Below are 12845 nucleotides of genomic sequence, written 5' to 3' on the forward strand. Positions count from 1 at the left end.
ATTAATGCTGATAAATAATTATTAAATGTAAAAAGTAAGTTTTTTACTGAAAAGTAATTCTTAGTGAGATAAGCAGGGTAGTTTTTTTTTCCCAACGATTACATGGATCATACCCATTCAAGAATATTATTTTGTGCTAAAATGAAACAGTTTCACAACAATTCTATTCTTATTTTTATTTGGATAGATTTTCAATGCTGAGAAACTCCATTCATATTACACAGAGGTTCAATCTATTAAGTATTCTGTTATAAAGACATTACCAGTGTCCCAAAGAACTTCTAAGAGTTACTTGTAGACCTATAACTCTACAAGTAGTGATATATTACCCAAAACTTGAATTTTCTATCAGGTGGCAAATCAATTGGGTCCTCCATCAATTTTGCTGAAAGTCAAAATGCGAAAATGACATGCAAGGATGTGTCACTTGATAATTAAGGTCATTTTACTTTCCCATCACCAACACAGGAGGTTTAACACTTAAAGACAAAGCAGGGACTTCCCTGGTGGTCTAGTGGTTAAAAATCTGCCTTCCACTGTGGGGGACGCAGGTTGGATCCCACATGTCATGGGGCAAATAAGCCTGCACACAGCAACTAGAGAGAAGGCCATGTGCCGCAACGAAGATCCCACATGCTGCAACTAAGACCAGACACAGCCAAATAAATAAACATATATAAAGACAAAGCAGTATAACAGATTCTGAATGGGAAAAAGTTGTGCCTTTCTTTTGGAAAATGGGAAAACGTCCATTGGGAAGGGGCAGGCCTACTATCACAGGCAGAATCCTTCTAGGAAAGAGAATCTGGAAATTGATTCTATCAAAACTTCCTGGGCCCCCATAACCCTTAGGATGCCCTCCTGTATCCCCTCCCCTCCAGGGACTGCATACCCAGTTTGAAATCTTCTGTCCTAATCCACCAATCCTTCAAAATCTGCTCCCTTCACCACTGTATCATGGATCACACCTTTCGCCATAAGCAAACTATCCCCCTGGACACTTACAACTCTTTCCATGCTCCACTCCACGACACCTGACACAACCTGCCCACATTGCAGTACATCTTTTACCTCTTCAATCTGACAACGTGGTTAAGCATACAAGTCACACAACCTAGATAAGTTTCTCAGGTCTGCCAACTTACCCACTGTGTGATCTTGGACAAGTTATTAAACCTCTCTGGGTCTCAGTTTTCTCATCTGTAAAACTGAGATATCACCAATTCTTTACACCGTGGATATGAAGACTACATTAATTTCTAAAAAGTGTTCATACAGTGCTTGGCATTTAACAAGTGCGAAATAACTGCTGTATTCTTTTTACATGGTGAACTTCCCCTAGATCAGGGGCCAAGTTTTATTCATTTCCCACACTCCATGAATAGGGTCTGCACTGGGTGTTTTTTTCCAACACCATCAAGTAAGTCTTCAACTCTCAGAAGACACTGAATGGATATCCTGTAATTCAACTCTATCCTGACACTACCCGGATAGTGTCAGATCCCACAGGTTAAGGGCTCAGCCCCACAAGACTGCCCCCACTTTAGATACCTGTTGCAAGTCCAGCTTACCACCCACGCTTCTGACCAACAGCCTATAGATCAGAGGTTTCCAAGACCCCCTCCTAAGATTCAATTTATTTGCTAAATCAGCTAACAGAACTCAGACAATCTTTTACTTACTAGATTGCCAGTTTATTACATATAAAAAGATGTAACTCAGAAACAGCCAGATGAGGAGATGCACAGGGCAAGGTACATGGAAAGGGGCACAGACCTTCCATGCGGCAAGCACGCTACTCTTACCACATCTAGATCTACGTGTTCACCAACCCGGAGGAGCCCCATCCTTTCCAGGTTTTTATGGAGGCTTCATTACATAGGCATGATTGATGAAATTACTGGCCATTGGTGATTGATTCAACCTCCAGCGCCTCTTCCCTCCCCAGAAATCAGGGGGTGGGAGTGAAGTTTCCAACTCTCTAGTCAACTTTAGTTCCTCCGGCAACCAGCAGCCCCTTCTTGTTTGGGGCTTTCCAGAAGTCACTTCTTCACCATAAACTCAGGTGTGGTTAAAAGGGGCTTGTTATGAGTAACAGAAGAATGCTCCTTCCACGGTTAAGGTTCTTATCACTTAGGAAATTCCAAGCGTTTCAGGAGTTCTGTGCCAGAAATGGCGGTGAAGGCCAAATCATTATTTATTATTAATTACAACATCACAGGTCTTATGCAAAAGAAGTACTCGGTAAATTCTTGTTGAATGAGAAGGGAAAGGGGAAGTGTCATTTACGGTAACTCACCAAAGCTACGGCATTTAACTTGAGTATACAATACGCCTTTAGCCTTGCTTTTTTAATTTTGATAGCTATGCATGGAATGCTAAACACTCCCAGAAAGAGCGGAAACATTAACTTTTTAGAGAAAATCTAACTAACTTGCCATATATTAAGACATTTTTTGCAGGATGAAAATAAACATCAGCTTCTAGGCGGAATGGAAAAGGGTGTTAACAAAGGAAGACAGCCTTGAACACATCTGACTCTGCGACCTACTCTATGTTCCTTGCAAGTAACACAGTTCCTGCCATTTCCCCTCTTTGCCAGATAAAACGTCTCAGAGAACTTAAATATTTTCTTATAAAAATGACCTGATATAAAATCAGGCTGACTTGTCGCTCCTCTATGAATGCACTATCTTCAAGAATATCTGCTGAAACAAGCAGATCTAGTGAAGTAAAGGAATCACATGAGTGTGGGAAAAACAGAGGATGTATACTTACTTTCAAATCATGTTTCACTTCTTTTGTTTTCCATTCATTTTCTAAAGATGTGCCTTAATATTCCGAAGACCTGGGTTCAAATCCTGCTGCTGCTCTTACTATCCGTGTGACTTTGAATAAGTGTTCAATTTTTCTGGGCTACGGTTTCCTCATGCGTAAGCTGAGGACACCACCCACCTTCCCCACAGCTTTACCAAAAGAACTGCTTCGTTTTATGGACAAGGAGATGAAAGCTCAGAATGTTGAATGATGTGCTACAAGTCACAGCTGAGTTGGACCAGGAATTCAAGTCTACTCAAATCAGGCACACTTTTCTTTTTTCCCTGCCACTGTACCACATGCCTTCTCAATGCAAAGGCTTATATCATCCGTCGCAGGAGTTCTCAGGGTGAAGAGAAAGTGGGGTCAGATTTGGACCACACCTCAGTAGATTACCTAATTCTGACTTATCAGTTTGAAGGACAGTCATAATCACACTCTCTCTAAAACATTCTCTTAAATTTTCTAGAAATCATCTCTGAAACTACCCACGTAACAACTCTTGGTCAGAATGCCTTGTTCTATTTCCCTTGCAATGAGAATTTTTACTAATCTCTTCTCTTCCTGTCTTCAGCTGACCTAGAGAGGACAAACATGCAAAAACTTCAAAATACCCATCAAGGGCCCAATAGGTGTGAGAGCTATTACGTCACTGTCTTTTTCCAGACATTCCTCACAGTGCCTAGTGTTTCTCATCCAGATACCCTCCAGGTTCCAGAACTTGCTACACTTGCAAATCTTTTCACCTCTTTGGGGCTCAGTTTCCTTGCCTGCAACACAAAGTGATTGCCGTCTACTTCATCTAATCCAAGGACTGTGGGTCCTATATGAGTCTTCCTCCTTTGAAACGAAGCATGCTGTCTTGATCTACAGTGCAATCTCCTATACTTTAAGCCCCACATTTAAATGTACAGATACGAACGTGTCTTATGCCTCTTGCCTTGAAGACTTGAGTTGTATCTGTAACAACACAGTAGAAATCCTAACATTTGAATCTGTAGGATCCATCTCGTATTGTTCTATTACTTTTTCCATGCTTCCTAGCATATCAACGTCCTCATCTTGAGGCAGGAGACAGATGGGCCCAGGGTAAGCAGCTGGAGTTCGTTCCCTGTGGACAGAAACTCCAAAATATCAACAGCAGGACAATCGAGAGAAGTGGATGGACCCTGCCCAGATAAGAGATAAAAGACCACATATTCCTCATTCTCAAAGTCAAGGAGACCTCCCTGACTACACATGTGCAGAAAAGCTCCCTGGAGGTCAAAAAGGGAGGGGGCACCACCCCATAGTAAGTGACGTCAACTACCCATAGGCCTCTTTGCTAGAATCCATCTTGGCTAAGAGATGCGTGTGCACACATGGGAGGACCCTGACATATACCAAATATGGACTCAGAACCAGGCAAAGCAAGATGATTGGTCAAAGAAACCCAGAAGAAATGCCCTATAAGAGTGATTCGAAGTACCATGAGGGCGCGATGCTCTCTCTGAGCCTGCCCATGTGTCTATCCACATGTGCTCTTTCTCCTCCTAATAAACACTTTCCTTGCTTCACTACTTTCCATCTCTATGTGGAAATTCATTTCTACACAGCTGACGGGCCAGGGCCCTGCCACTGGCCGCTGGTGGTCTGGTGGCTAGGATTCAGCGCTCTCACCGGTGCTGCCCAGCCTTAACCTCTGGCCAGAAGCCTAAATCCTGCTTCAAGTCGTTGCAGGCCAAGGCCACGTGAGATCAATCTGAGCTTTTCAAGAATACAGCTCTCAGAAACTTGAATGGACATCTGAGATCATTTTGCGAACTTAAGGCATTCGTGACAATTATCTGAAGGGCTTTTTTAAAGTACAATATGGTAAAAATGCAAATGCTATTAAAGAACACAGAGTAAAAATAAATCTCTCTGCCACTCCTGATTTCTTATTTTCTTATTGTATTTTTGTGTGATAGGAACGTATTACACGCTGCTGCCCCCACCCCTGGCTTTTTTTTTTTTTCTTGCTTATATATATTGGAGATCATTCCATATTGACACAAATTTATCACATTATTTTTCGTTCCTCCTCTCCACACTGCAGACTCTAAGTGACCTGGGTTCATACTCCAGCTCTGGGGCCCTGGACAAGTCCTTGCCTCTGCCTTCTCACCTGTACACTGAGAGTCACAGCATCTTCTAAAAGAAATGAGGGAGGTCCTTCCTGCAGGGTGCCTAGTACAGTGCTGGGCATGCAGTGATGCTCGATGACTATTAGTTTTAAACACTCCCCTACCTTGTGGAGCTCCTCAGGGGACCTGGCCTTTCTTGGCAGACGTGGCGGGACTGTAGAACCGGACTAACACAAATTCAAATCCTGCCCTCAGCTTTCTTCTAAGAGACACATGGCATTTCCTAGAGGTACACATCTATTACTTAATTAGGCCAGTTCTCTGCTAATGGACATTTAGGTAGTTTCCAGTCTCTGTGATGACCATCACAGCAACAGGCCTGCTCATACTGCAGAAGTGAGGTTGCTGATTTAACAACATATTGAGGTTGGGGTTTGACTTATAAAATCATAGCTCCACAGTACCAGGTTTTGTTTACTCTTCACTCAACAACTCTGCTTCCCTCTCCAAGCCCTTTCAGCTTTGCTCTTTGTCTTCTGTTTCCATTGTCTCCTTGACATGAAAAATGCACTTGGGTAGGCCTGGTACCTAATTACTTCAAATAGGGAAAACCACCTTACACAGAAGATGAAATGATTAACTATGTGAACGTTAAAACCAGCATACAATCTCATCATTAGTATGGATTCACGCTAAGGAGTTTGTTATTCCCAATTCATAGCCAGAGACTATCCCAGCGGAGCTGGAGAGCCTGGAAAGAGGTGAGCACAGGGTGGGGGTAAAAATCAAAGGATAAAAACGATTACTCTGAGAAGCAGGGACAGGCTAAGTAGGACAATCCCCAACTCTGGGCTCCTCATGCGGCCTGACAACAGCTGCCCTTGAGTACCCACAGATCTTTGGGCAGGTGGGAAAGAAGAAATCTATACACAGGGGCCCTCTGACTTACACACTTCTCTCATACTTGTTTATACCTAATCTTCTAGAATAAATCAGAGCTAACCAATTTCTTTCTGAAGCCCATTCATTGCACTTGAATGACTCTCTCCACCCATCAATCTCCAAAGGCCACCTTCTCCATATAATTATATTATCCTTTGCATGTGAAGTTGATGCTATATGGTAAATATAATTCAAAGACTGTCAGGTGGACTCACAGACTGGTCCACACTATGTATAGAAAGACTCCTTTTGATTTAGGGGAGAGAAGCTGAAGCGTACCGAGCCCCTCCACGTTCTCGACACAATGCTATGCCCAATGCAGACACCACCCTCCATGACAACAACCTGCGAGGCACGAGGTAATACACCCACTGAACCCACAAAGAAACTGAGGCTCAGGATGGTTAAGGGACTTCATAACGTTGCACACTTAGTACGGGGATGACTGACGCTGAACCCAGGTTTATCAGATGTAGCTATCTGATATGCCAGTCTCTAGTCACATAGCTTGCCTTTCGTTTGCCTTAAAAAAAAAAAAAAATTAATATAGTTTTGATCACCACAAGCCAAGCTGGGCTTCTGCTGACCTCATGTCTGACACAATGTGCCAACCAGAGCCAGTGCTCAATAAGTGATTATTACTCTCTTGACATTACAATTTCTCAGCAGCCCAGGGCTTTATACTACATCAAACTGATGAAACTGTACTTCACTATAGCAAAGCATTTCTCCATCTCTCCTGCTTTGGGCTGCACCCAGCTGAGGTCACCGGTAAATGTCAGTCAGCTACCCACATGTGAATCATTTCAGACCTGTATGGCATCATCACCCCCTAGAGTTAGCCAACTGAACTACCAATTACAAAGTGCTCCTGCTGGGGGTCATGGTGTGTAGAACCTGATGCAGTGACCCCCACAGGGGATGCTGCAGAAACCCACAGAGACCCCGGGGCAGGTGGTTCGGCCATTTATACCAGCTCTGTCAATCAGAGGTTCTGAAGAGGCAGCCCTCAAGCCATATTGGGCCCTTAGGAATGTTTGATCTAGCACACAGAGACTTTCTTCAACATGAAATTAATTGTCAAAACTTAAAGTTCTGGAAAGTTTCTATAAATATCCAAATTTTGTGCTTCCCTTAAGACAGTGGAAGATTTGGTAACACTGAGGTCCTCTCTCCTGCACAGAAACACTGGCTTGGCCTGAGCAGTAGCCATCTGCTTCCAGACCAGGCACGAACCATCCTCACTCACAAGTCATTTTCACGATCCCTTGGGCATTGTGTCTGCAGCATCTTCCACAGATTCAGAGTGGGAATGCCAAACTGTCACCCAAACCAGCTTTTCAGTTGTCCGAAGACTACATTGCAACTACTTATTTCTCTGTTTATCAGCACGATATCCTTAAGAACTCAAAATGCTGCATCAGAGAATCACAGCATTGTTTATCCACTGTAAATGGTTTCACCCATTACTTTTCCTACAGCTAAGTATGGATTATAGCTAAACATTCTGTCTTTACTGCCCTTCTTACAGCAGAAACTCTTTTCCGACAGGAACCCACCTACGTGAGTTGCCAAGAGTTTGTCAGACAAAGGGCTGTACAAATATGCACTTTTCCTTCCTGCCATCTCGCCTCCTGCTTTACCCCCAAGCTCCTCTGCCAAGCAGCTCTGCAGGAATGCTCTGGCTGCCTGCCCTGGTGCTGACTCCTCTGGGTGGGGCAGCGGGCAGGCCGGGTGCAGGGCTCTGGCTTCTGGAATGCACTTCCTCACAGAGGTGCCAAGGCCTAATCTTGGTGGATTCTAAACACAATGGCTTTTGAGCTACCAGGGCATTTATTATTCCTGAAAAATGAAAAGGCAGGTTTTTAAATTTGCAGAGAACTGAGATGCAGGTTAAGGGGGGTAGTCATTGAGTTTGACTCAATTACTTTAACTTCAGAAGAAATAGAAGAATGTCTTCTTGCACAGGGAACACAGCTCTGTCATGCGGCAGCCTGTATGGGTGGGGAGACGGCGGGGGCGGGGGGGGGGGCAGTGGTGGGGAGGGGCGGGAACGGATACATGTATATGCATGGCTGAGGTGCTCTGCTGTGCACCTGAAACTATCACATTGTTAATCGGCTATACTCAAATATAAAATAAGAACTTAAGTAAATAAATAAACAAACATGTCATGTAAAAAAAAAGAATCTCTTCTGAAGTAACAAGTCATGCAGTATAAATTAACGATATAAACTAGCAAAAAGCAAAAGTCTCCTTTCTATCACAACCTGTTTTTTAGTATTTATAAATGTTACATGAGAGGTGAAAATCTATGCCAATAACTCTTAGAACTGTAGTTCTAAAGTTTTATTTAGAGAGGATACCAGAATTCAATTTATGAAAATTCATAGCTGGCCTCATTAGCGTTTTAAAAAAAAAATCTATCTTCCTTTTAAACCACAACTCCATTTTTGCCAAACACAGTACAATGTAATAAAATAAAATTTTTCTATGTTTTAAAATAAACTTTCTACCATTTTAATTGTCTAGTTTTTCAAATAAAAATTTAAGTAATTGTGGCAGGAATATTTAGTAAGGTAATACTTTTTTTTCTCTTTGGTCAGTCAGTAAAGAAATAATTAAAAACAAACACCCTACTGTTTTGAGCTATTGTTCCTTTCCTGCCCAGCCACCCATGAAGGAATCCCAGGAATAGGGAGCTTTGGAGGGAGGAGGCCGCTCCAGAGCTGGGAGTGTGGGAATCAGAAGTGATGGGGCTGGAGGAGCTGTCTGGAGTGGTGGAGAAGGCTCGGAAGGAGACCTTGGGGCCACTCCCTCACAGCAGCATCCCCTCCACCCTCCTCCACAGCAGAGCCTTAAAGGGGCAGGCTTGACCCTAAGCATAGGAGGCTCCCAGGCTCACCCATGACCCCTCCCCTCTCATACACACAGAGGCCCAGCTTCACACAGTACTGTCCCTCTTCATGGGACCTAGTGGGTGGGATAAAGAGCACAGAGTGACTGATGTAGGTGAAGACAAGAGCACCGTCTTCAAATTTTCCACTCCAAGTCTGAACCCCAGCATGACCTTAGAGACTGGGTCTCTACCAGCTGAGTTCAACTGTGGCCGAAAGCAGAGTACATTTGAATTAGAGGTAAAAGAATATGTAACATTCAAAAAAACATAGAACAACATTACCCCTGCCCGCACAGCATTCTTCATATGTGCATGACAACAACTGAAGTAGTCCTGCATCACTGCTGCTGCTAAATGGTCCTTCCCTACCCAGGACAATCATGCTATCAAGGGCAGGGTCATCTCTGGGTCCCCAGAACACATCACAGTTTTGTGGAACGCAGGCTTGGAAAGTAGTTCAAAATCAAAGTGAAATGTACACACGGCCAAAGTCTTAGTTTTTAAACACAGCATTGTATGATCCTCTTTTTTGACTAAAAATATTTACACCATTGTTTAAAATACATATAATAAATCAGCGTGAACACTTAGAGATATCACTACAAAGATATTCACTTTAGTTATATTTATATTCTTCAAATTTTGAAACAGCTTAAATATCCAAAAACTGAAGACTGGTTGAATAAATTATGTCATGTCTATGCATCTGTGCAGCAGAAAATTACATGGGCATTAAAATGGTGCTGTAGAAGAACACTTAAAATTTGTTAGAACATATCCATGATATCTTATTAAATAAAAAAGTCCGTTGTAAAACACTGCTATATCACTTTTGCAGAAAAGATATACAAACGACCAGAAGGCTATATAAAATAGTGTTAGCCCTAGAAGAATGGAATTGAATATGAAAGATTTTGGGGGGGGGGGGTGCTTCTGAGGTTCCTGAATTTTCTAAAGCAAGCATGTATTTTCATAAGAATAAAAGCATCCCATGCGCTGCGCTTTTAAAAGATTTTCAGCCTGACGCTGAGAGGCGGTCCTGGAGCACTCTGGGCTGTGCCTTAGCCACCGCCTCAGCCCCCACCCGAGGCGGAACGTGTTTTAATAAAACACTAGTGGGGAGCAGACCGACACTAGTGGGGAGGAGAGACTGACGTGAGGGCTCAGTACAGTTCCAGGCTGCTCTGTGAAAATACATAAGCCAGTAGGGAAACAAAAACAAAACCCCTTGTCCCTAAATTAATCAGCTGTTGGAATTTCAGCTTCCAAGGAGAGACAGAGAGACAGACAGACAGACAGACAGACAGACAGAGACAGACACAAGGTTACAGAGGCCAATATTCTTCTAAGAGCACAGGAGAAGAGGGAAAGGAGCAACCCTAGCAGGTTTGTGTGAAAACCATGTGTGACACAAGCATCTCAAGTGGAATGAACTGTTGATTTGGCACAAGGAATGCTTCTGATGTTCTCAGCTGGTCTCAGAATAATTTCATGAGGCCTGGTGTTCAAGAAATAGCAGAGGATCTGAAAGTTTGCTTATCAATTATACCACATTGCACTTGGTCCAAATGGGATTTAAGACTGATCATATTCAAAGATACGCACAAAATATGAAGATAAAGATATTAAATATTAAGGCTAGAATTTCTGTCCTAAGCCACCTGCTTATTATGTAATCTTGGCCAAATTACCTTTATAATCTGTTTCCTCATCAGCTAAATGGGGATAATGATATCACTTATGTGGCAGGAAATCTATTGCAAAATTAAATCATGTCTTATTTTTGCCTCTGTAGAACCATCAGAAAGAATTTAATTTCCTCTCAGCCCAGTGAGAGAAGGGGACCTACAATCAGATTTAATTTCAACTGAGAAACTGTAAGTCAGGTGACATTCTCACGGCGGGCAGCGGTGGAGCAAACTCAAACACGTTCCTCATAGGCTTGGCATGAGGGGTCAATGAAACAACAGCTGTCATAAGGCTTTGCCAACTGTCATGCAATGTTCAGATGTTAATTATTGCGAAAAATTCCATTTGCTTCATACAGTATGTTAAAAAGAGCCAGGAGATCTGACCTTTCGTCCCAGCCCCACTTCTTTCTAGCTATTGGGACTGTGTCTTTGTCATCTGTAAAATGGGAACGTAGTCTTTGCCTTGCCCTATCTCACAGGGTTACTGTGAGACTCAAGTGAAATAATATATGTGAAAAACCTCTGGAGAGTGTTAGACAAGGTTGATCTGTAAGCAAGCCACCCACCAAAGTCAGTAATATCACTTTAGAGTCAAATTCTGTGAGCTCTGGACATTGAACATGGATTGAAACTGATTGATTGAGTGGCTTATTAAAGAAATGGTGTGCATTAAAAACAAAAAATCTGAATAAGCCAAATGTCCATCAGTAGAATGCATCTCAGTTTCCATCAACAGTAGAATGGATAAAGAAGCTGTCATACAATGGAAAACTCACCGCAAGAAAAACGAACACACTTTAGTATATACTACATATAACACTGATAGAAGCAAGACACAAAGGAACACATCCCTTGATTCATTTATATACTGTTTTTAAAAAGGGCAAAATAATCTACTTTGTTCAGAGAAGGGTACATAAGTAGTAAAATTATAGTAAAAAAGTAAGCAAATAATTATCACACAGTCAGACAGGGGTTTTCACTGGCTGGGGAGGGAGGAGAAGGTGAAGATGTGATCAAGAAAACAGCAGGGACTTCTGGGGCTGCAGGCTGTGTTAAACTGTGTGTGTGTGTACACGCATGCGCACGCAGCATATATACTTATACATGTAATTTACACATATACACTTACGTGTATGTGCATAGGTATATAGTGTGTATATTTTATGTACTTTATTATAGTTCACAATAAAGACCAATGATAACAAAAAATCAACTAAATTCTGTACAGACTGTTATGTCACCAGTGTGTTTTTAAGACTTTTGCTAAGACTTTGTTTCAATTGCAATCTTAGCTACACCAAACTAAGAAATTACCCAGCTGAGATTTTATTGAATCCCTTCAAAAAAAAGTTAAGTATAGTCATTAAGCAGGTTATGGTGATTCAATTTGATTACCTGCTTACTTATTAATAATTTCTGACTGCATGGACATCTTCTGGGTCAAATTAAAAGCTCTCATGTTAACAATTAAAATCCTCCAGGCCTAAAGTCACCACTTAAGTGTATGTCACACCAAGAGCCTAAAAGGAAACACAAGGTTACCATGATGAGCTGGGGGCTCTGTGACTTACCGGCTGGCTGTGTTTGTGCAATTCTCTTAGGGTAAGTCTTGCTTCGACTTCTTGCCACATTCTGATCTGGTCGGGGAAGTTGAATAGAAAGATCTCGACTCATTTGTAACGCTGTCCTGCCACTTGAAAATACAACATTTTGAGTAACACAGGTAAAAGCACACAGCCACAAAATTAAACCACAGCTCATGGAGAACATCTGCAATGTATGGAGAGAAGTAAAAACACAGATTCATGCAGGCGATAAGTATACAGGGCCTTCAAATGATTCTCACTGCAGTGTTAAGCAAGGAAGTCGTACACTCTAACGGGAAAGATTTAGGTGAGATAGAAGTGCCAGCTGAAGAATGTCGTTCGCCGTCTGGTTCTACAAGAGTCAAGTCACCAGCCACTAAAGTCGCTGACCTTCAACACACTCTGAAAGGAGTCCAGGACAGAGATCAGGAGTGAGGTGCTCTGTGCTCTGGGAAAAAGTGGCAGAACAGGGCTTCAGATAGTTAGACGTTTTCAGGATAAAATTTTATGAACCCAACTTCTTGCATCTTCTCACACCCAGAAAAGCACGAAAATCATTAACAGACACATCTGCTCCTCGTGACCAGCAGCAGCCTTCTGCAGAGATGTGTACTTGACGGCACACACTCCCTGAGGAGCAGTTCCTCAGGGCTATCTGAGAGGCTATCTCTCGGCCTCTAGTCCTCCGTAAGCCCCAAAGAAAACTGAACTGACAGCTCTTATGTTGTGCTTTTTTTTCCTCAGCTGATGCAAGGAAGATCTTTCAGAGGGAGAACCAGGAAAGGAAGCATTTATTAAAGGA

The 12845-nt window shown here is 42.4% G+C and overlaps 1 protein-coding gene across 4 annotated transcripts in view; it reads right to left on the bottom strand.

The window, feature by feature from the left end:
• EPB41L4A (erythrocyte membrane protein band 4.1 like 4A) overlaps nucleotides 1-12845 on the bottom strand; it is a 250607-nt gene that overhangs the window by 51155 nt on the left and 186607 nt on the right. For all 4 annotated transcript variants that reach the window (XM_057737443.1, XM_057737428.1, XM_057737436.1 and 1 more), the window contains exon 12: nucleotides 12029-12150. In XM_057737443.1, the coding sequence (XP_057593426.1) occupies nucleotides 12029-12150 (122 nt within the window). The remainder of the gene's footprint in view (nucleotides 1-12028; nucleotides 12151-12845) is intronic.

This window comes from Hippopotamus amphibius, chromosome 1, assembly GCF_030028045.1.
Source record: "Hippopotamus amphibius kiboko isolate mHipAmp2 chromosome 1, mHipAmp2.hap2, whole genome shotgun sequence".
NCBI classification, from domain to species: domain Eukaryota; kingdom Metazoa; phylum Chordata; class Mammalia; order Artiodactyla; family Hippopotamidae; genus Hippopotamus; species Hippopotamus amphibius.